Here is a 24,738-nt window from a genome sequence, read left to right as displayed (position 1 = left end):
AGATAACTGAGAATCTTTTGTAAATACAACATTAATTCTGCAGGTAAGGAAAGAAAAGATAAAACTATAGGAGCAGAAAAAATATTGTATGACTTATTACTACAGCTCTGATTATATCACTGATTAAGGCAATAAATTCATTGGTATATAAAGTAGAATACATATTAGATGTGGTTAATCAACAGACTGGGTATCCTAGAAGAATCAGAATTGATATTCCATATATTATTTTTAAGTGACAAAGCACTCCTTAAAATCCAATATCCTTTTCGACCCATCAATCCATTAAAAATAATAAAACAAGATGATATACTGTGTGGACACAGTTAAGAAGGAGGTCCTGTGTAGCAAATTCCCAATGACTGCCACTACCGCTGGGAAAGCCACTTCTAAAATACAAAAAGGCAGAGAATATACTAGAAATACTTTGATATTTAGTTGCAGAGGTGCTTTTTCAGTTACACTGAATATAGCTATAACAAATATTTATAAATTCAGAGCTAGATAAAAATAAAGCTAAGAAACCATACTTTGAGAAGGGAATCTTTGGATGGCCACCTAGGTTTCCCAACTAGTCACAAAGCTCTAGACATCACCCTCCTACCTGCTCTCAGGAGCATGCTAAATACTATTCTGAACGAACTTACTTTCACCTAATTCTCTTTGCTATTTAATATGTTGCTATGGTCAGAGAATGAACATAAATGTCATGCCAAAAGGTATTGTCTGGTTGTAGGTTGCATAAAAGGAGTAAACACAAAGGAGATCCTGCCACAAAATGATTTCTGCAAAGTCAGAGTATGGTGAAGCCACGCACAGGTAGACTATGGCTAGTTCTCTATGCTGCTTTATTACCTTCTTTGCGGCTTCTGTTCTCTGGCAGCTGTGACTCACACAGGCCACGGAGCGCTGCATGTTCTGACACAGACACAGCTCCAATATTCATCCGGTCTTTATCTACCAGGGCCGTCTGCCTCAGTTCTGTGGGTGCTGACTGGTTTGCGGTCACTGATCGTGATACCAACGGACGTTTATCAACTTTCAAATGCTCGGCTCTTTGACCAGCCTCATTATTGAGGCTCAAACTAGTAGAAACCCAGTCTGAAGAACCTGAAAACAAAGTTTCCACTTATTAGAATGTGAACAACAATACAAATGACTAACTTTTATGAATTCTCTTCCCAGAGCAGCAGCCCCACGTCCGCAGCCCCACGCCCTCCTCTCCCCCAAACACACTGCTCCTTCCCAGCTGGTTGTACTTTACATGTCATTGCCGTTCATATAGGGAACCACTGTCTCTCTTTTTTCTACCTTTAATTTTCTAGTACTGCTAATTTGGATTCACTCATCACTCTCTATAAAACAGTCTATATTCTGTAAGAGCTTTATGAATTATGATTCTTCAACATATGAATTTTTTCATTAACAAAATGTATGTCTAATGAGCCATATACTGGATGTTTAAATATGCATGACAGTATTGAGGCCTAGAGACGTGGGCTTTAAGAAAACTTTTACTGAATGGTACTACATAAATTACAATGAGACAGTCTTTCCTCAATGTACCAATATCTTCAGAATTCTTACCTTAAGCCTTGGATAAACATCATAAATTTATGTAAGAAAGGATAGCCTTGAGTGACTAATTTTTTCCATATAAAAATAGGGTAAATCTACGTACAAGCTAGATCCAAAGAGTACAGAGTGCCATGAGACAGGAAATATCTAACAAAAATGTTTTCCTTTTTTAAAAAGAATTAAGTTGTCAGATTCAAACTTTTTAAGACAAGTTAAAGAAAAAAAGGCAAGAAATGTAGAAGTGAACTTTAAAGCCCACATCATCACAAGGGCCCCTTTATTATTTCACATCCATGAACCCTGTTTAAAACAGCACTTCTCAAGTGTCATCTGAGAAGCCCTGAAGCCCCATGTTCCCTCCATCTAGGGAGTCCAGGAGGTCAAAACTATTTTCACAATAGTACTGAATGCCATTTTCATTCTCATTCTCTGTTAAGTGTGCAGTGGAGGTTTCCAGATACATGACATGTGATAACATCATAGCTCTAATGGCTAACGGAATGTTTGTGTGTGCTTGTTTTTTAAATCTTTCAGTTTTATTTTCTAATATACTAAACATCAATAGATACAACCCACTTAAAAGTTCTTCAGAATTCTCAATAATTTTTAATAGTATAAAAAATACCCTAAACCCAAAAGCTTTTAGGATTATTGTTTTAAAATATCATATCTACCAAACATTAAGGTAGGACTAATTACTTCCATCATTTTTAATAATCAAAGACACCACACACACACACACACACACACACACAGAGAGAGAGAGAGAGAGAGAGAGAGAGAGAGAGAGAGAGAGAGAGAGAGAGAGAGAGCGCTAATCAAAACATCCAGTTGGCTTAAGACCTTTGGGCTAGGGAAATAGCTCAGTGGTAGAGCACATGCTTAGCATGCACAAGGTTCTGGGTTCAATCCCTAGGACCTTCATTAATAAATACAGAAATAAATAAATATCATCAATGTGATAGCACTAAATAAAATAATTAAAGTGAAATATGACTGACATGTTAGCAAGGGAAGCTTTACTCTACGTAAAGGTCAAAATTCAATTAAGCATTTTAAAACTCTGGAAAAATCTTAGAACCTAATAATCAATCTCTCAGAATCCCTGAAAAGTATAGGGACTCCAAGCTGAGCACTTTAGTGTCTCCCAACCTCAACAGAAACATCCAAGTCAAAGCTGACATTTTAAAAATCTATTTCTTATGCTTATATATATTTTTCAAACATGGATACCAATAATAACATCTGCCTTATTTATGTCATCTTTCAATTAAATTTGAAGAAATAAAAGGAATTACCAATAAGAAGACTGTACTTCTTTTCAGAGTTAAATTTGTATTGCAGAATTTACCTGATTTGAATGTTTGTAAATTCTTCATTTCTCCTGTTTTCTTAGGAACAGAATCTTTCACTCCAACTGCAGGCTGAATGGTTTTTGAAATACACCGATTAATAATGTACATTTGATACAATCTGTAGTAATCATTCAAGGGGGGAGGGTCTAGCTCAGTGGTAGAGTGCCTGCTTAGCAGTGCATGAGGTCCTAAGCTAAATTCCCAGTACCCTTACTAAATTAAAAAAAAAAATCAAGATAAAAGTATAAAAGTTCTTACCTTCAAGTGAGGATATTTTTCAGTAGAATCTAAAAGAAAAAAGGGACACATAATCAATTATAGTAAATATGAAAGCCAACTACCCATTCACGCAGAGTTAGTACTGAGTGCAATCCTCATGCTTGCTTTGGAAATGAACATGTTAGGTTTCGGTGTTTTGTTTTTCAGGGGCAGTTAGGACAGCAACAAGACAGAAACATGAATCCATTATAGATACTCAATAAAGAACGGGAATATAGGTTTAACAAAACATGCAGTTAAGATTTCAAAAGTACGATTATGTTTCAAGTGACTTATTTATAAAATAGAAACGTGTACGTATACCAGTGTGAACTTGCTGCCTGAGGAGGAGAAAAGCGATCTCTAATCAGAGGAACAAATCACGGCTCCAAGAAGACAAATGTGAAAGCTGACCGTAAAATGCCACAGCACATCTTTAATGCGACTGACACCATTAGACTACAAGTACTTATCATGCTCTTCAATTCGCCCTGTAATTTAGGAAGTCCACAGTTGTGATGGCAGTTCATTTGAATGTGCAATTCACTTCTCATCAGAGAAAATGTTATGAATTGATCGGCTTGGATACACACTTGTAGAATAATAGTTCATAAAAATATTTTTCCCATACCCACATGGGCTATTGGTATGCCTACATTTCTTGGATCCTCTAGCCATCAAAGTTTCTTGATCCACTCATGCAAGAAAGAATGTATACTGAGTTTTCAATATTGAAATCTGGCGATCAAAAAAAATTTTAATTGCCAAAGGACTATTAAATATTAAAAGTCTTTTATATTTCAAAACCTGTGCAGTATTCACTGAAAACAACAACTTCAGCATTTATGGAATGAACCCTGTTAATTTCTTTTGTTTCCAAAAGTAGTTTGGTTTGGTAAATCAGGCTAATGTTTACAAGGATTTTTGTGAAACAACTATCTTATCAAAAAATTAGCTATCCTTAAACAAACAAAAAGCACAGTCAATGCTTCATATTCAAGTTAATCTCATTGGAATAACAAATACCAATACAACATTTACCTTTGAAGCCTGATAGGAGGAGAGGCTGTGGTTTACCCCAATTCTAGGCCCCCTCCTGTTTCCAGTATTCTCTGGAGTGGCAATGATCTAACCTACCTTCAGTGCAAATACAGTGACGCCATCGAAAAGGAGTTCTCTCAAGTTTCCTCCTCAATTCCAAAATTACCTACCTGCTGCCTTTTTTTCCTCCTTCCTTCCTTTCACTTTCTTCTTCAAAGGTACCTCTACATCTGTGGTCTTAAATCTTCCCCTTTTCTATTCTTCTGACAGACGATCCCCACCACTTCTTTTTCCTCTCTGCTTAGCAGCAGTAGCTTACATCTCTAGTTTCTACTTCAACTCTTTGCCTCCCTCTGGCTATGAACGTGCTCAGAAAGAAAAACAAAATCATGCTTTTCCTTGTTGCTGTTGTCTTTAACTCCCCAGTGGCTCTTCTTCCAGATTCCCCTAAACACAAGTCTACCCTTTGAGCATGATCTGAAGACCAGCAACGAGGGCATCACCTGAGAGCTTGTTAGAAATGCAGACCCACTGCTCAGAATGTGCACTTTTCACTGGGTCCCCAGGTGACTAAAATTTGAGAAGCTCCGGTCTATACCAAGTCTGCTTCTATAGCACTCGGACTTAACCGATCTCTCTGAAATCCAGCTGCACACGTCTCACTGTAACACTTCCCCAAAAGCTGCATCAGGAGCTGCAGACTTTTCAGTGGACTCTTTACCAGGCTCCAGCTCCCCTGACCTCCCCAGAACGCACCCTGCTCTCTTCCTCTTTCCCACTCTTCTGTTGGCCTATGAGACACCATCCTATAAAGCAGTAACATGCTGCATGACACGAAGGTCCAGACATTGACAGCTGACCCCACATGCCTGTGCTCACCGGCAGCCACACCCGGCTCTGCGTGATCAGGTACCACAGTCCTCGCTGCCTTCCTAAATGTCAGGGGGACGGGGGAGTGGAACGTTCTGCTGTGCCTCCCGGACAAGCTTTGGTGCTGGAAGCAGCTCACTTCATACCCGTCTCATTTCAAACACTCTTGTCTTCTTTCTCCTAAAGAACTATTCTACATTACCACCTCCTGCCAGGGACCGCCCCCTCCTTTTCCTTCATTCACTCCCCTCCTCTCTACCTCTCATTCTTCACTCCCTCCTTCCCTCCTCCTGGTTTCCTGCCTGTCCTCAGGTCACAGAGCATCTTGAAAGAAAGCTAACAACTGAGCTCCTTAAACAGCATTCTAGTTTAACCTGTTGCTGACACCTGGTAAGATATACAATTTACTTCCTCTTCTCCTCTTTTTTCTCACTATATGTTCAACAGGTGATTTTCTTTGGCTGAGAGAATAGATCCAAATCCATGTTTTAAATCAACATTCTGTAAAATGACTTTTTTTTTTAATAAAATACAGTACTTACTTTCTATTTGTCCATTTAATGAATTTTTTCCTCCTAGACCTGCAGCTCCAGATAAATGATCGACACAGTTCGGTAGTTCAATCTCGGAGATACTCTGTTAAAATTAATATTAATAATGAGTTGCATAAAGATTTCCTGATCCCTTTCTAAGAAAATACCTGCATTTCCTACCTTATTATTATTATTTTAATTTCCTACTTTAAAAGCAATTACACTTAAAAACAAAATAAGCATATCCTGGAAACCCAAACACTTAAATAGAAAATTTCATACACACTCTTTAGATCAAGTCTATCTTTTATCTTCAGTTGGCTTTTGACTCTGTAAACTGAGCATGGAAAGCTAGAGCAAATATTTTCACAGACAAAATACTGACATGCAGATTTCAACAAAGAATTAACTTCAAAACACCTAATTCCATTTTGCATTCCTCGACAAAAGAAGAGGATGTTTTAAAAAAATATGTATTTTTATATGTATAACTGAATTGCTTTGCAGTACACTTGAAAGTAACATTATAAACTGACTACACTTCAATAAAAAATAAAATTAAAAATATACATATTTAAATATATTCTTTAGTAAGTGTGCTATAAGTTTAAAATGTTTCTTAGTACAGATACTGTTAATAGTATTGAAATAACATACATGGCATGAAAAGAAGCCTTAGAGTCTGTCATGTTGAGTATTAACAGAACACTGTGGAAACTGCTACATTTCAGTAAACAAAGGCTTAGCAGAATCTATTATTTGATAAAACTTTTATTGATAGGGAAAATAGTTGAATAAAGTACCAAAGTAGAAAGAAAAACATTTGTTTAAATTAACAGCAGAAAAATTTTAAATGTAGCTATGCAGCTCTTCAAAAAAGTACCATAAGCTTTACTTTACTTAGGGAAGAATAAGAACACTGCTTAGTGACCACCCGCATGTGCCAGGCCCTTATGATGCACATTCTCTTTTCTACACACAACAATAATAAAAGTGATTCTAAGGACGGTTACCCACTTGCTGCTTCCTGGTCACTCCAAGATGCTGGAGTATGGTGATGAGCAGATGTGACCCGCTGATCTCTCTGTCCAGAACATCCCTCCCCGGGACCTTCGTGTGACTGGCTCCTTCCTGTCCATCACCTGGCAGCTCTGGTCACACTCAGCTCTTTTCTGACTACCTAAGTTCCACCCTTACTCCACCCTCGTCCTAACTACAAACTCCCCCACTGTTGTCTAAACTAACGCTCTCCACGTTCCTTATATGAAGGACTTACTGTCCCTGATAAAGGGTTCCTGTTTACTTGTTCTTCTGTTCCTGCCACTACAGCCTAACCCCTCAACTGCGACATTCAGTGTCTAACTGCCTGGTGCATAGCTGGTGTTCAGGAACAGGAATTTATTTAAGGTCAAAACATCTAAAACCCCAGAGGCCTTCAAGTACCAAAGCACTATATACCTATCGGAGATGTCCGATAATACTCTACCAACACTCAACATACCCCAAATGAGAAATCCCCATGCCTGCTCTAACTTTCCCATTTTACTGTCCTTCAGATTTTAAAAAAGTGTCCTCAGCATTTCACTAGGTCACTAGTGGCCACTGTGATCATTCTGTCTTACATTTCTATAGCACCCTTTACAGTTGACAATGTGTTTTCACACTTGTTACCACATTTTTGTTCATGACACATAACCTGAGAGGTAGGTATCAGTACCATGTTTCTGAATGAGGTCACTGACATTCAAATAAGTCAGACAAGTTTTTCCAAGATCCCACAGTGGGTCAGAACCAGGATGCTACGTCTGCTGACTTCAGATACAGTGCTGTGCCACTAGGCAGGAGCTGCTGAGATCCAAGAGTTCAGGCTCTTCTTACCTCCTTCCACGGCTATCACCTTGGAATAGGTCATCAGTACCCTGCACTTAGCTTCCTTCACGTTCAGTCGCCATAAAGGTACTCAGTGCACACTATTTTCCCTACCCAAAATGGGCTGTCCTCATTAAAACATCACTAAACCAAACTGCTGGTATTTTAACCCCACGTATTTATTACTATTCTCCATGCTTTTGCTTATCCTGAAATGTTCATTGCAGATCTACTTGACAATCCAAATATAATGGTACTTTCAACTCACAGGCACTGTCTTTTCAAGAACAAAGTGGTTAAACAAACAAAAACACCGTTTTTTTGTGGGGTTTTTTTTGTTTTCTTTTTTTTGTACAACCTCTTTCTCTCTGAATCTCACTAAGAGTTTTACACATTCACTTATCACGAAGAAACAAACATCTGGTCACAGGCTGACCAAGATTTATTTTCTTTAGTTTTTAGAAAAGGTAACTTCAGAACACAAACCGATTCCCTGTGACTTCCAAGCCTTGGCTTTTGCACTACATACACCGGTTTCATTAGGTGAGTCTGGAAAATTAACAGAAGTGCACTCTGCAGTGGCATGACATGTAGCATGGAATGAATTTACTAAGTGTGGGTTAAAATGAGGAAAAAATTTGGCTGGGAAAATGCAAAAGTGAGAAAGTGAAGTCAAAACATCCCTCCATTTATGTTTTAACATCACGCAATGCTTATATTTGAAAATAATACTAGAAGGCAGCACCTCAGAATCCAAGGGTGATTCGACATCTTCCTTTTCTTCTAATCCCAATGCTGAAGTTGCGTCTACAAAATGCAGTCACAGATACATTAATGAGAACACATACTGCTAGTAAGTTAAATATATATATATGTCTATCTCGATTCATGAATATGTCAATAAATTAAAGTGGCAGAAAAGAATTTCAGAGGGTTGAAGCATTTTCTGGAAGAAAACTTGGTCATAGTTGGGATATTTATGAAAGAAGACGGCAAAAGAAAAACACTTGAGAAGAAATGGACATCATATTTGGATCTACACACTTTACATTTTTTACACTAGCTTTTTTTTTAAATGGCGGTACTGGGAATTGAACCCAGGACCTCGTGCATGCTGGGCATGCGCTCTCCCACTGAGCTATACCCTCCCCCCTCCAACCACATTAGCTTTTAAGCAGAGAAGAAAATCCATAGATGCTCACTGACTTACCACCTCTGTCCCTTTTGTGTGCTCCATCAACAGGAATCAATTTGCTATGATCTGCTTGCTCCTTTAGAACACTGTTAATAGTCCGAGTGCCATTCTCTTTTCCCCCAGTTTTCGGCTTTGTTGCTTCTTCCTATAAAAACAAAACAAAATGTAACAAAAACCCAACTTCAGAAAACATCATATTCCTACACTTGGTCATTCAGTCAGGGAGAGAACATATATTTACTGTATCCATCAGATCATAGGCATTATCTTGGGAGAAGCTGGCAATATACATAAAAGACAGATTCTGCTCTATATTCTAGGGGAGATAGAGACACATGAAAATGAATCAACACAGACAAGTATCATTCAGCAGCTCTACACCTGCAGTGAACAGATACAGTAAGGGCACAAAGGAGAGAAGAGACTTGCTGCATGTCAATAGCTCAGGGAATGCTGGGAAGACCAGACTGTGTCTTAAAAGACAGACCCAGTGCAGAGAGCAGACGTGAAGATGGTTCTAAAAAGGGCAGCCTGAGCCAAAGGTCGAGGTGTGAAACAGCATGATAAGTCACATGGAAAACTAGAACAGTTACTGGGGATGGAATGGAGAGACAAAATTTGCTAGATTAAATATAAGACATCACTTCATCAATTTAAATGTGAGGACTTCTAAAAAAAGAAATAACTTCAAGTTAAAACTAACTTCCATAGGGAACTATATTCAATATCTCACAAACAACTACAATGGAAAAGAAAGAAAAAGAATTAGGTATATGCATATATATGTCTAACCAAATCACTTTACTGCACACTTGTAACTCATACAATACTGTACATCAACTATATTTGAATTAAAAAACAAACTTCTATAACCAAAAAGAAAAAAGGTGAGGATCAAATTTTCTTTCTGTTGTTCATAAAATCAGCTATATGTCCTTCAGAAGAGTCTGAGCACTTTTTTCCATGACCTGACTTTTCCCTCTCTTAATTTGAATTTGAGGTAATTTCTATCATAATTTGTACTATAGAGTTCCTGCTCTCACTTAACCCCACTATTTCTGCTGTGTTTGTATAATAATCTCTCTCATTTTGACACTCATTCATCTTGTCCTTATTAGATGAATCCTTCCCCTTTGTACCCCTGCCCATCTTCATATTCATCCAGCTGTTCTTTCCAGTTGCTTTCTTATTCTTTCTTTTCTTAATGGCATATTTGAGAACTGTTTATGCCACCAACCTTTACAAATCTCAGTCCTGCACGTGTACCTCTCTTGTTATCACACTGATTTCTATTGTGATCTTGAGCACTTCCATTCCTCTGTAGGATCCTTTTCATCCCCATGAGAATCAGGGGGACGGTAAGTGAAAAAGCACAGGAAGGAAAAGTTAAAAACAAAACGACTTACCTCTGTAACACCAAGGACTGCTGAAGACGTGAGAGGTTCCGGTGCTGGGGAGGCAGGATGAGAAAAGCCTGAAACTTCACTTGATGGTTGGGAAAAGGTTCTAACTGCATCTTCATTTTCATTATTAGAATTATTGTCCTCAAAGAAGGTGCTAGTTCCTGGTTTCAAAACACCATCTTTTGCCTCTGCTGTAGCGACAAGGTATGGTAGATGAAATTATCTATAATTTCTCACCAGTGAAAACACAAAAAGACAGTCTTCAAATAACTTACTGTTTATCACGGGTTCTCCCCAGGCCTGAATTAGCTTTGCGAATCTTGGATGCCGGACTTTCTAGAGAAGAAAATAACAGCTTTAAGAACAAGAAATACAAAATTGAATAAAGTAATTATAACATTCCGCATTCCTAGATGATCTAACACAAAGAGCACTGGCTTCGGAGTCATTCAGATATGGATTCAAGTCCTGGGCCTGTCATTTACCAACCTACATCTTCTCATGGGGTGAGGATTATGAGAGATGACCTCAGGGGTCCCAAAATGTTACTTTCTTTACCCCTCATTGATTATTATACAAACACTATGGTATCCATTAAATGACATTCTTGACCAAAATGATCTAGAACAAAAACTTATCCCTGATAGTTTAGAGTCCTATTGAAAAAACTAACATTAAGAAATTTAAAATAATTGTTATATTTTGAAATGTGCTTGCATGACTTATATATGTGTGAATGATCTCTCATGGGGGAAATATGAGAGTTTACTTTTTAGCAGTATCTTATTTGGATGAGTTAGAACAGCAAACAGGATAAGCTACTTCTATTCCATTCGCCAAAAAGCTGAAGACAAATGATTGTTCAAATTCAGCTACTTCTAAGAAAGAGGAATAAAAACAAAAGTAATTCTGAGGGGCAATGACTCATGAGTGAAAGCCACACACAGAGTAAACAGAAAGCTGTCACTAAATATGCTCACAGAGGCAGAGTGAGATGGACTGAAAGAACAGACACTGAAGAAGTGTTTTCTGCAAAGAAATATTAGGTTTGGGGCAAACCATTAAAAAAAAAAAAAAGTGGGGAGGAGGAAGAAAAGAAAAAATGAGACATGACTAGTCCAGTACAAACTTAGGGCAAGAAAAAAAGGAAAATGTAAGTATAACAAGGCATGTGGAGAAATATATATATTTCAGCATTTATATATAATAGATCAGGGATGTATCAGTATTGTTAGGGATATACGATGAGTGAAAGCCTCTGTTTTACCTTTTTATTATATATATAAAAATATGTAAGTTATATATGCAAGTATATATATTATTCTTCAGCAAACTTTATAAAATATCAAAATATATGATGTACAAACCATATATATAAAACAAAGGCCTTTGTTCATAGTATATCCCCAATAACACTGACCTGTATTACTCTACAACCGTTTGTTTGTAAATACTACTATAAGTAAGAGTTAAATCTTGTCACTGTAAGTCACTCAATTGAACATGGTCATCTCTCACTACCTGAACTCTGCCAATTATTACTAGAGAGAGAGAAAAATAGATTTTAGAAAGTTCCTAACACATCAGCTTTCCACCTAGACAAAGAACTGGTAATCAGGATTCTAAGGATAATATATAGCTTGAAAAGATATCTTTAATGGAACATCAGAGGGGGCTAAAAGAAGGTTAAAAAGTTTTCATCTCAAATTCTAAGCTCACAGTTGATGGATACTGAAAAACAGACTGTAACCTTTTCCTAATTATCATATACTTCTTATCTATTTCCTCGGCATTTATGACATATTTCCTCTCATAACAACTGAACTTTTACAACCTAAACAAAGGGAATAGAAATTTGTCATATTTTTAGAATTCAAATAGATTTCACTATGACATAGTACGCATATTATATTACCTGTATCATCAAATAGATTTCATTATGATAGAGTGTGCATGTTATATTACCTGCAGCATGATGCAGAATTCCATGTCTCTTCATGCATTCACATTCAAAAAATACTAAAATGCTTCTTACATTTAAGACCTTACTCTAGGTGCTCCAGGAAATGCACAATTACGTTCCCTAATCTCTAGCGGTGTATACTGATGCAGGGGCTATAAGATAAATATGTAAATAACTATACTACAAAATGTCTGAAACTTGAAATTTTAGAATGGGACATGAGGACTGGACATACTTTTTAAAACTGTAATACAAAAGAATTCTGAAATAGGTTCCATCATATGGTTGATATTAAGAGTCTACTTTTAAAGCTGGCTGTTATTTTAGGGAAAACATGTATTCTTCAGTTAGATGCAGAGTTTTGAATATACTCATAATGGGATAATTTAGAAAACACAGAGGAATTTCTTTATAATATGGATTTTGAGGAACAGAATTTTAATTTCTAAATTTCTAGAATGTCAACTATTATTTTAGTCTTAATGCAGAACCAGAGATAGAAATAAAGTTAAAAAAAAAAAAAAAACTCTCTTTCCACACAACTCTCTGATATCAAAATAAAAAGTGTCCAAGGGGGGGAAAAAGATACATGCTACGTAGTTTTGGAACTGAAAGGCCTCAGGAAGAGGCCATGATTATCACAGTAAGTGGCTGTGTGCACTGAAGATGTCCCTGAGGCACGAGTATTATACAAGTGCCGTCAGTGTGGTTTAAGTCAAAGAATCCTTATCCTTGGCCAAGCTTCACACTTCCTCTGTTGTGGGAAGCCTTTTCACAGTACAATTTTCCGGTCGTGATCTATTTTCTAGTCCATTTTGCTTCAGCCTCATCTTCAGTATTTACCAAAGTAAAAAAAAAAAAAAAGAAAGAAAGAAAGAAAGAAAAAAACCCTGCCACATTTTTATAAAATGGTTTACTCTGACCAACTTTCTCATACAAACATAAAACAATGATAGGCAGAACACTGCTAAGTTTTAAGAGTAAATACTACACAAAACTAAATTCAGAGCAGAAAAATTAATTTCACAAGAGAACACTTTACCTTGGGAGCAAGATCTAAGTCATCATCTGATGGAGGCCGTGAATCATCAACATCATGTTTCGGTGAAATACTTTGGAGCAAAAATACACATCAAAAATGAGTGAGTTCATTTCTTTAAACAAACAAGTCACAAAAGTCTATGCTGAGGGATAAGAAAGCAGATTTGGGAGCCAGGCTGCCTGATGGTTAAGTCACAGGTCAACTACTTGTTAACCATGGAATCATGGGTCAACTAGTCAACCTCCTTAAATTACAGTTGCCTAATTAACTAGAAGTAAGCTATAACAGCACAGCTACTCTGCAAAGCTGTTGTGGTGACTGTATGAGGTAACAAATGCCAAGTACATAAAACAGTGTCAAACGCAGAGTAGGACACTCAACAAGCCTTGTTTCTTTTCTCTGTGTTCCCTTAGTCAACATGTAATTTTTAAAAATCCATAAAATCCTACCGGCTTACAGAGATGTCTTCAAACCTCGGTGCAACCTTAATCACTAAACTCTCTATTAAAGAAGAAAGTAAAATACAGTTTATATGAGCAACAGAAAAATACAGAATATTAAAAGTATAAAACCAATGTTTTGTTAAAAAGCATTCCTTTGGGACCACACCTGGAGACTACACACTTGAGTGAATACTGATTATACTCCTGGTAGGTAATTAATGCATAAAAACCACTTCCCCTCCTTTATATTTATCAAAAAAAAAAAAGGGTGTTTATCCAAATTTGATATTTTAAAGTGAACTGCTGTTTACAAGGACCAAAATACCAACCAAACTTTAAGAGACTCACAAAAGAATGATAACCATTAGTAGAATCAGTATCATAAACTGACAATGTCAAGCTTACATAGCATGGTATTTCTGGATGATACCCATGGGACAAACCCACCCTGCCATTTGGCTTTGTCAACCTCGTGTTATCTGGGCACGGTCATCCCTATTCGCTCACATACGGTCTGGGGCTGCTTTCACACTGCAATGGCAGACATGAGTGGACGTGACAGACATCACATGGCCTAAAATATTGACTCTCTGGCCCTTTATAGAAAAAGCTTGTGCATCCCCGCTTTATGTCATAACAGGAAACCCTAAGACTCAAATCGAATCTTCTTACTCTTCTGCTCAACATTCTTCACTGAATCCATGCAGCTGCCATTGCTGGTTCCCAAATCGACAGCCACTTCTTCTTCATTGTCCTTGCTGGGCAATTGCAACTTTTCTTGGATATTTTCTGCCCCAGCATGCGAAGAAGGTAAACTCTCCTTAGCTGCAAAAAGAGAAATGATTGTTTTAAGGTCATCACAGTAACTGCATTTCTTTCCCCAGTGGCTGCTTTAGGAATGAGCATGTGATGTAGCCCAGCCCATAAGATGCTAGGGGAAGTCTACCGGAAGCGCCTCTGTTTTCTTCCTAGTTAACAGAAAACATGCAGAGAGAAGCAGCCCTCCTCGCCTGCGGATATTGTCATGTGAGAAGATGATGCTTGGAGCTGCTGCTAATCAGCAGACCAGGAAGGGCAACATCAAACACCAGCAGCCTCACAGCTGAAGGAGGGACAGCATCTGGGATCCTGATGACATCACCGAACCTTCTAAACAATCCTGACTCCTGTTGCTGTAGCCACTGTTACTTAGGGCTCCTATTATTATTGGCAGCTAAAAGCATTCTGACAAATTTCCCAAGGTCTACAGCAGACCTACTCCTTTCTATAGTACTAGAAAAGCTTTCAGAAGCATGCCTGAGCTAGGTAGTCACCTCGTTCCCAACCATTCCTACAGCATCCTTTCTGCACCAACAAAATGAAACTCACAGATCCTGCAAAGTTCACTGGCACATCTTAGCCTTTGCACCGCTGTCCTTTCTGCCAAATGTAATCTTCAAAGATGTTCCACCCACCAAACACTGCCCTTCTGCCTCCTTCCCTGGCAAACTTCTACTCGCTCTGCGTGGCTTACCTAACATCCTACCCATTTTTAAAAAACTTCTTGCCTTACCATGGACTTAAAAGTATTTGGTACCTATTAAGTACCAATAAAACATACATAAAGACAGTTACAAAGTCCTAGTAGGCTCTGGGACACAGTAAGCACAGAATAAAGTAAAGCCAATCATAAAAATGAGGATGACAGCAACAAGCTCCTGGAGGCCAGGAACTGTGCTTTTGACCTGTTTGCATTCTGTAACGTCACAGTGCTGCTTAGTACCTAAAAGACACTTGATAGTCATCTGTTAAGTGGATGAATTCACAGATAGGAATGTTTTCTTTGAAAATCCTGTTTAAAAAATATACAGACATTAACCAGGGACAACTCTATTGTGTTATGAGCACCTTGAAGACCAAAACTCTGTCTTTTCCATCTTTGTATTTCCTACAACAGAATTTCTTTGCTTGATCAAGGTGTACTAAGTTAAAGGTGCCCTCATACAGTTCAGACTGAACAGCACGCTAGGGGTCACATCTAGGCAACACAGTCTTTTTTTTTTTTTTTTTTTAAGTGAAGCACTTCTGTGCTTTTTTTTTTTTTTACAATTTGTTGAGTCCTGAGTTGTGCTGAGTATTTATTATGACAATCCTTTAACTAATGGCAATAGAAAATCTTGTTCTAACAAAATATAGTTTCATGACAAGTATCCCCCAAAAAGAAGAAAACATCTGACTCTCATGAAGGCAATATATCTCATTCTGTTTGCACTTCTGAGGAATGAAATTGGTGAGAGAGAGCCCTTGTTGGTGTAATGATGTGAAAAGTAACCAGTGCTTCTCAACAAGGCACTGCTTTCCTGACTTCTGCCCTATCACTAGGTACCTTTAAAAAACAACCTCTTACTAGTATGCTGCACACTGGCCCAGCTGTGCAGTTCTAATTGTTGGCCATTTGTTTACAGCACCAGGAAGGTATTGCTGAGCTCCCAGTTTCAAAGACAATCACTTTTTAGTGAGACTAATCACTATGCAATAACTAGCATTCATTTACCCAATGTAATCCATTTGCTGTAAGAATTAAAGAGCCAGCTCTGTAACAAGGCCGACTTGTTATACTGTTACAGGAAATGTCCAACAAAGTTAAAAACCTATTTTTCTTACTTACACAAAGATATAATATGGGACTTCAGGGGCCATGATTAAATAAATGAATTTCTTTTCAGACAATATTGTCTCAGATTTTAAATTACCTACAATTAACTTCTTACATAATTCTGAATACTAGACCATTAAGAAAAAATTAATTAAAAAAATGAAAACATACACAAAATTTACACAATGGCCTTTTTCACTGCTCTTTCATTATCAAAACTTCCTCAACCTTACTTTCTTTATCTACGGTGGGCCCAACAAGAGTAACTTATTACCAGAACTCTGTCCTGGGTCGCTATTTTGAGGGGGAGTATCTGGAATCTTTCCGTCTCTGTAGTCGACAATCAGCTGGGAAAGGCTATGTATAAAAAAATGTGATAAATAAGTATTACTACTTGAATAGTAATATGAAAAACAATTACCAAGTATATTAAATTCTTAGGTTATTTCAGACAATATCACAGGCAGTATCAAAACTTCAATTGTCCCATATATTCAAATTTGTACAATCTACACTTTTAAATTTAAGATGTATAATTAAAAAAGAAAAAAAAGTAAGGTGAAGTAGTCATGAACTGAGGGCACTACAGCTCAGCAAGTTAACTAGAGCGAGCCTGACATACGGAAAGTATCTCGAACTCAGAAGTCCCAGCTCTATAACCAACAGCTATTTGTTCCTGGACAAGGTGCTTCTCTTCAGCTCAAAGTCTTCCTTTATAAAACTGGGATCTTACTGTAAGGCAGTTAGTTATTAATACTCATAAGAGTATTATGAAGATTTAATGAGATAATGTATCCCCCAGATGCTCAGAGAAATACTGGAAGAATGGAATAATTTGTTCTTGAACTTTAATGCTGGAACTATTGGAGAATCCCAAATAAAACCCAAGGTGTGTTTTTTTCATAGGTGTAACATTTAAATGTGGCAGTTTTCAGAAAATGTTACAAATTACGGTGATTAGCTGTTCTTCGTGGTTTATACTTCAGGGCACCTCAGCTACTATCTAACTTGTAGTTAAACTTATTTATAAATATATGACCTCATACAAGCATATGTATGAGAACTAAACAAGCTGTCACTCTGAAGTTTACGTGTCCATCGCCACGAAGACCGCGGAAACTGGATCAGCACAGGCATCCCGGGAGCAGAGGTCAATCATGACCCGACTGCAGGACCAGTTTCTTTTTCCTTTTCTTCTTTTAAAATTTTGTTAAAGGTCTTTAGAGAGCAACATCCAGACCCCAGACCCAGCTGCCGAGGAGATCCTGTTAAAACCAGTTTTAGTACCAACGCTGCAGCAACAGAATCAAGGGAAACAAGAGAACGATTAGAATGCCCTCGCCCTGCCCCGATGCCTTGTGGGAGAGGATTGTCACTGTGGCCTTAGGGAATTCCTCAGGTTCTTGGAAAATTCAAGAGGAAGATTATACAAGAAAGTCCCCAAAGGAAAATGCAGGATTTTCTGCTCTACTAAACATTTCAAGACCCAAACAACTAGTTAGAAAAATCAGATATGTGACATTATTTGTACCCCATGCATTGGGGCTACACTGGAATGAAATGGAGAACAGCAGGACCCTAAGGATAAACATCTTACAAACTCTGAGATAAAGAACCCTGTGCCCACTGCTCCATCTCACTAGTCTGGCTTTTTGCTGGTTTCCAGCTGATGATGTGGAGGGTCTCACTGCCATCCCCAAAGTGCCTGCTCCCAACTAGGAATTCTCACCTGTCACATAACAAGTCACAGTTAGATCATTTCCAACCTCAGTTTAGAGATAACTGGTACTTTAATGTAAACACTTACTGTTTAAAACCATTAGAACACGCATATCGTTCAGCAGACTGTCCGTGTACATCTAGCAGATCGGCATTAACACGTCTCTGAAGAAGCAGCTTGACTACGTCCGGTGAGTCATGACGTACAGCAAGCATCAGTGCTGATCTAAAATAAAAGAGACAACTTCACTCTTAGGAACTTAGTTAGCTTAACTTAAACAGTTAGTTTGATCTATTTTACCAAGTTAATATCCTGCCCACCCCTGGAGAACTGACCATGTACATGCTCGAGTGCTCATCTTTGCAAATTACCTCCAAGGCCAAAACGGAGGGACAAAAAAGAAGCCTCCTGTCCTACTTGGGTAGCACATAGTAGAAGTTGCTAATTTAAAGTCCTCTGAAGGACAAGAAAGGATGCTGAGGTCATTATCTGAAGTAGGTAAAGATTTAAATAAAGGATTCCCCATTTCTTCCCCCGTCTGAAATACAATACTTTAAAATCAGCTAGAGGTCAGGTAAGGAGAAGCTCTTTGCAGGCTGAAAACAGTAATATGAATAAAAATGTCAATAAAAAGAGTCATGGCTGCAGTTAATCACGCTGAGAAGCATGTGCCCAGCACTAACCTGAATAGTCTACGTATGGTCTTTCTTAGGCACAACCACCCTTGAAGGATGTACTACGACCCTCCTTTACGTGTCAGGAAACATATTGGTTGGTAATAAGTCATGTCCCCCAGGGACATGACACACCTGACCAGCAGGAGAGCTGGGAATTCAACCTCGTCTGACTCTAAAGCCCAGCTCTTTCCTCTTTATCATCCACCAATGACTTGTCTTCTTTAAAGGGAATGTTTATTCAATAATTAAAGCTATTTCTCTTCCTCCTACCATCATCAATTAAAAATAAAAACATCAAAATGTACTAGAAATGAAAAAGGATAAAAACTGATGAGCCCACAGTATCTGGTAATAGTTACTCTCGTAGTGATACTCACTCAGTGATAACCTAATAACATCAGTATCCTTCAAAGAAAGTAATTTAAAGCAGAGTCATCCAAAAGACAAAACAAACTCCTCTTTGTTTAATATGCGTCTTTTAAGAAAAAAATATGTACCAAGAAGAGGTTAAAACAAATTATAAAAGAATGAAGAAACTCAACACTGTCTCATAAGGTAAATTAAAATTAGAGTCCATACTAATAAAACTAAAATGAAACCCCTGAACTATTGTAAGATCGTATGACCAAAACAATCAGGATGCAAATGACATCAGTCGCTATCATAAAGGAAGATGAATCCTGCTGCATACTGTTCTTTGTCACACCAGGCAGAATAATTGCTTTTCTACCTAACTGATGATGTGTTGATTCTAAGTTAATCCTCTTCTTATTAGGTTAACCTTTCTGATTGGCTGTTACTACTCTAGAACAACATTAAGATTAGAAAAAGAGAGAGAGAGAGAGAACAAACTATTGTACCTTTGCAGCTTGTCGACTGCATGTACATTTGCCCCGTTCGCTATCAAAAATTTGACCATTTCTTCTTTGTTCTTCCTGACGGCGAGTAAAAATGGTGTCAAGTTATACTGTAAAATAGTAAAAACAGTTGACAATGTACAAAATTACATATAAATTTCAAAACTGAATTTAAAAACTTAAGTCTCTGAACTTAAACATACACTATAAAGTAAATAAAAAGTAGCCCCTTCCTCCTCACCCCTCTGTGCTCCTTCTCTTTAAAAGGTTCCTCCTGGACCTCTTCCAAAGTTTCATTCTCTGAAACTCACTTCAGACATTTGCTGGTTCCAAGAACCTTCGCTTCTATTGCAGCGTGTGTCAGGCATTCTCTAGTTACCTTACTGCTCAACTACTACTCCCGACACTCTAAACACTGCTCCAGAGAGAACCATTTAGCTACTGAATCAACTACATTTCTAAGGAGCCACGCTGAGGAGAAAGATACCATACTGTCTGCAACATGCATAACCTATCCAATTACAACTATGACTAATCTCATAAAGCTTGCAGACATTCCAGTGGGAATATGATTATTTGCATGTAAAGAAAAAGTTTTTCTGAAACCAACTTAAAAATTCTAATTAGAAAAATTCCATCCCACTCTTAAGGGATTATTATAAAATATGAAGTAGACTATAAATTAATATAGACTGTCTTTAAAATCTTGAAATATTTATCAAAATATACAACAGGAATTGGAAATTCAAATGCTTACAGAGGCAACACAGGTGGCCTGAGTAAGGGAAGGTCACAAGTGAGGACAGCAAACTGGAGAACACACGCCCCACCGAGAAGGGACCACCTCTGCACAGCAGACCACATAGGCCTGGGCTCAAGGGGGACCAGATTTGATTCTTTAGGAGAAGTTCTGAAGTGTAGATTTCTGCACAAGTCTCCTAAATTTTAAATGTTGACTCAATGTGTGGAGACAAACTGAACATACCCAGGCATGTTTAGTCTATAGCCCACTTGTGTTTTTATGTTTGCTGTGTTTCCAAACAGTTGGGTATAAATCAAGTATTTGTATATAAAACCTTGCCTTTCTTTAGAATCATATGTCTTACACACAAAAACACTGGGCCCTAACATGTAATAAAAATTGTGATTAAGACTCATAATACCCACTTCAAGAATTTTTCCAATGCCTACTAAAACTACAATCTATCTGTATCGAATTCTTCCTGATTGTTAATCAAATGGATAATTAGGATTAAGGATTAAGAGGTATAAACAATCAGGCATAAAATAAGGTACAAGGATGTATTGCACAACCTGGGGAGAAGAGCCAATAGTTTATAATAACCATAAGTGGAGCATAGCCCTTAAAAATTTGTGAAACACTCAGCTATATACCTGTAACATATAATATAGTACATCAACTATACCTCAATTAAAAAAAATATTGTAAGATAAATACATTTTTAGAAAGGCTCATAACACCTGCTTCAAGAATTTTTCCAATGCCTACTACAACTACAACCTACCTGTATCTAATTCTCCCCAATTGTTAATCAAATGGATAATTAATTCATGAGATGGCTGAAACTAAATTATTAGAACAATTCCAATTTGTTACTAATGTCATGGGTCTTGATGTTTAAAACTGCCATCTTGCACGGTATACTTATATATAATGCAATACAACTCAGCCATAAAAAAGAATGAAAGAATGCCATTTGCAGCAACATGGAAGGACCTAGACATTATCATACTGAGTGAGGTAAGTCAGAAAGTGAAAGAGAAATCCCATAGGATATCACTTAATATGTGGATTCTAAAATACGATACAAATGAACTTATTTACAAAACAGAAATAGACTCACAGACATAGAAAACAAACTGATGGTTACCAAAGGGGAAAGGGGGTGGGAGAGGAATAAATTAGCAGTTTTGGACTAGCAGATACAAATTACTACATATAAAATAAATCAACAACAAGGTCCTACTGTATATACCACAGGGAACTATACTCAATATCCTGTAATAAACCATAATGGAAAAGAATGTGTGTGTGTGTGTGTACATACATATCTATCTAAGAATGTATATATAACTGAATAAGAATATATATAACTGAATAAGAATATATATATATAACTGAATAAGAATATATATATATGTATAACTGAATCACTTTGCTGTACACCAGCAACTATCACAACACTGTAAATCAATTAGACTTTAATTTAAAAAAAACTGTCATCTTGATTATGCTAGGGCTCAGTGAATCTAACAGATAGGTTGCAAGAGTCCGTCACACAGCTTTAACCAAAAGAAGGCTCATGATTTCCTATTACTGCAATCAGAAAAACCCTGCTGACCTAATGACCTGGATGGGAACAAAAGGTGCAAAATCTTTAAAGGATCCGACTCTACTTATTGAATCACTCACCACAAGCAAGTTTCTAAGACTGTCTGAGTGCCACTGAATGATCAGTGGTTAGAAAGGAAAAGGAGCTATTCTTCAAGGCAATAGATACTGCCAGTAATATTGCCAATAAACTCCTCAGTCACAAAGGAAGAGACGGGTAAAAGTCAGGCTAACATGGCTGCAAAGGAGAGCACTGAAAGAAGCAGCATCTATCAAACCCCCGCTCTTCCAGAGATGTCTTATTTTTGAGATCTGTGAATTTACATGCATTACACGTATCCATTCAATAGTTCTTAACCAAGGGTTGTATCAGAATCTCGGGGAAGTATTTTGAAATACCTGCGTCTAGACCTGAGTACATTTATTCAATCAAAATCTTCAGGGGAGAGCCAGGAGAAAAAGCAGGAGGACCAGTCTCGCCATCACTTGCTCCCCACCTACAGCCACAGCCCCACAGGGGAGCTACACCAGGCTGAGCATGGAAGACCCCAAGGTGAAGGTGTACACGGAGGGCCATGTGGCCACCAGCACAAATGAATGCCCCTGCTGGCTGTCAAACATGACCTGACCTCACTTGCCCAGGTTCTAGAACCTGGGATCCTGGGGTGCTCAGGGCCTGTGGCTTGCTGCCTCCCCTGCCCAGGTGCAGTCACCCAGCTCCCCCTGCTGGGTACTGGGTTCCTTCCTCCTCCCACCCATCCCCAGGCAGGCAGCCCGCCCTTGCCATCACTTCACTCCCCGCAAGCCTTCATCTTCTGTAGGCTCTGAGCCTACCACCCACTCCCAGGCACTTCCTAATGGGAAGCTGTTCCTTCTGGGGTACAAGTGTGGCTGGGAGACAGAGCTCTGCCCTTTCTGCGGGCACTACCTCTAGCCTCTGGCCTTGGCTTTGGAGTTGGCTCCATGATAACAGGGCCTGATGTATTGTATTCAGTATACATATTACTATAAATAAAACACCTGTAGCTAGAAAAGACCCTGTATTTCAAATATCTTGTAAATAAAGTCAGTTGAGCTATACCTTGTTTATCGCCTCAATATTTGCATCATAGCGGAGCAGCTCTGCTGCAATTGATGTATTTCCAGCCAAGACGGCGTAATGCAGAGCAGTGTTCTGACAGTCGTCCGCAAGATTTGGGTCAGCACCCCGTTTCAGCAGGATAGTGACACACACTTCTTTCCGGCATTGTACAGCCTGTTGGTATCACACCAAGAAACAGACTGTAAGTGCTAGGCATTCCAAGTTAACATTCCTCAAGTCCCAGCAATTCGTTATATTTAAAACAGATAAATTCATTTTTATTCTAAGTAATTAAATCAAATCCATCTCACATGGACACGGTTGGCTGCTACACACCTTGATGAGAGCTGTCTTGCCTTCCTTGTCACGAGCATTCAGATCACACCACCACTGTGTAAGGAGATCCACCACTGGTGACTGGCCGCTGGCGCAGGCTAAGTGTAGGGCAGTCCTGCGAACATGAGAGGACTTTTTAGGAAATTAGAGCGTACTACTTCGAAGATACAGTTACTCATGTAATTGTAAACATTCAACAGCATGCTATTCATACCCCTTTAAAACTAACATTTAGTCTTATCTTAGTTCTTTCTATGGGGAAAGAACAATATTTATTAGCTCTTACTACTCACCACATTAATGGAAGAACTACCTGTTTGAATAGAAAGGGCATGCCGTTGAGATTCAGCTCAACTTGGGTCTCACTTCTACTTTAACACTGTCACTTATTAGCTCTCACTTAGCCTGTCTGTGCCTCAATTTCCTCATCAACAAAATGGGCATGAAGTAGTAGCTATCTTACAGGACCCCACTGTGATGCTTAAATGAAAAGCTATACAAAATGTCTGGCAGTTCCTTGCACAAAATAATAGCTCAATAATTGTTAGGTAATATTATAACTGTTACCGTTACTATTTTACAAAGACAACATTTCAATTAAGTAAAATGATCGTATATCTACTTTACTGCTGCAAGGATGAGAAAGAACACTGTACTTCTATGATTCTAACATGCTCATTGTCTCACACTTCAACATCTCTGACATGGGAAGGCAATTTAAAATTCATGTCTTACAACCATAGTTGGCAGCTCCTCCCAGGCCCGCCCCGCCCCGCCTCACCGCTGTTACCTGTTCTTCCTGTCTCTGCTGTCTACGACATTTCTCTTATATGTCAGCAGCTCCTCCACTGTACACCTGTCACCTAAATATGCGGCTCTGTGGAACTTCTTCAGCTCTCTCACATCGACATGATACCCAGGCACGGGCTTCTCACGATCCCTGCGTGCTCTCTGATGGGTGCTGAAGCCCACCCAGCTCACTAAGTTAGCGAGTCTCTTCTTCATCTGGCTTATCGCCTTCCAACACCGCTCACTTCCCTCCTGGCCTCTTGCCGCCTCCCGATCTCAGCGCTGGCGCTACAGAAAAGCCACAGAGGTCTCGCTGCCACACCTTGGCTGCAAAGCTCAACGGCTTGGAATGTTTAGTCCGGAACAGTCGTAGCCTAGCAACAGCACTGACCCTCAACTGTCCCTCAACTGTCCCTCCAGAGCCAGTGTCCCCGTGAGTGCGCACAGAGGCCCGGAGGCCCAGTGTGCCCAGTGTGCCCAGTGTGCATGTGGGAGCCTAACGCATTTCAAATCTCTGCAATTGCCTGTGGGCCACTTTGGATTCCCTTCAAATGTTGGTGCTAGGTGGCTGAGTGTTTTGGGACATTTCCAGAAGTGAGGTTTGCCCCTGAGAAAGGCATGTTTGTATGCAACTGTGGTTAGAGTGGGGTGGAACCACAGGATGCTGAAGGCCTAGTCCCCCAGAGAGCTCCCCACCAAAAATCTCTAAATCTCCTTATCCCTCAGTTTATTCCTTTCCC

At 38.6% G+C, this 24,738-nt stretch overlaps 2 protein-coding genes across 7 annotated transcripts in view; both read right to left on the bottom strand.

The window, feature by feature from the left end:
- Window positions 1–16,555, bottom strand: part of LOC135319203 (putative coiled-coil domain-containing protein 144B) — a 45,895-nt gene extending 29,340 nt beyond the window's left edge. For 5 of the 6 annotated variants that reach the window (XM_064478460.1, XM_064478464.1, XM_064478463.1 and 2 more), the window contains exons 1-12: window positions 16,460–16,555; window positions 14,223–14,375; window positions 13,557–13,608; window positions 13,108–13,177; window positions 10,378–10,438; window positions 10,106–10,293; window positions 8,715–8,844; window positions 8,250–8,311; window positions 5,645–5,738; window positions 3,192–3,220; window positions 2,930–3,002; window positions 856–1,110 (exon numbers count right to left, since the gene is read on the bottom strand). In XM_064478460.1, the coding sequence (XP_064334530.1) occupies window positions 856–1,110; window positions 2,930–3,002; window positions 3,192–3,220; window positions 5,645–5,738; window positions 8,250–8,311; window positions 8,715–8,844; window positions 10,106–10,293; window positions 10,378–10,438; window positions 13,108–13,177; window positions 13,557–13,608; window positions 14,223–14,253 (1,045 nt within the window). In that variant the 5' untranslated portion in view covers window positions 14,254–14,375; window positions 16,460–16,555. Of the gene's footprint in view, window positions 1–855; window positions 1,111–2,929; window positions 3,003–3,191; window positions 3,221–3,847; window positions 3,885–5,644; window positions 5,739–8,249; window positions 8,312–8,714; window positions 8,845–10,105; window positions 10,294–10,377; window positions 10,439–13,107; window positions 13,178–13,556; window positions 13,609–14,222; window positions 14,376–16,459 lie in introns of those variants that run through there. The other variant, XM_064478465.1, reaches the window with a different exon arrangement.
- A 525-nt stretch (window positions 16,556–17,080) lies between these two features.
- On the bottom strand, window positions 17,081–24,296 carry LOC135319204 (putative ankyrin repeat domain-containing protein 19). Its single transcript, XM_064478466.1, has 6 exons — window positions 24,000–24,296; window positions 23,210–23,324; window positions 22,874–23,047; window positions 19,443–19,549; window positions 17,993–18,130; window positions 17,081–17,477 (listed from the first exon to the last, which is right to left on the bottom strand). The coding sequence occupies exons 1-6, from the start codon at window positions 24,212–24,214 to the stop codon at window positions 17,396–17,398; spliced, it is 831 nt and encodes a 276-aa protein (XP_064334536.1). The 5' UTR covers window positions 24,215–24,296; the 3' UTR covers window positions 17,081–17,395.
- Between the last annotated feature and the right edge of the window lie 442 nt (window positions 24,297–24,738).

Source organism: Camelus dromedarius, chromosome 24 (genome assembly GCF_036321535.1).
Source record: "Camelus dromedarius isolate mCamDro1 chromosome 24, mCamDro1.pat, whole genome shotgun sequence".
Lineage (NCBI taxonomy): Eukaryota > Metazoa > Chordata > Mammalia > Artiodactyla > Camelidae > Camelus > Camelus dromedarius.
The sequence above is the reverse complement of the archived record's forward strand: the minus strand, read 5'-3'. Positions and strand labels throughout refer to the sequence as shown.

Bases quoted from the DNA above. Each gene is read 5' to 3' on its own strand.
- LOC135319204 (XM_064478466.1), bottom strand. From the start codon at position 24,214: ATGAAGAAGAGACTCGCTAACTTAGTGAGCTGGGTGGGCTTCAGCACC. The intron at 23,325-23,999 runs GTAACAGCGGTG...TCATGTTCGCAG, and splicing joins AGCAGAGACAGGAAGAACAG to GACTGCCCTACACTTAGCCT. The intron at 17,478-17,992 runs GTAAGTGTTTAC...CTGTTGCTGCAG, and splicing joins TGTTCTAATGGTTTTAAACA to CGTTGGTACTAAAACTGGTT.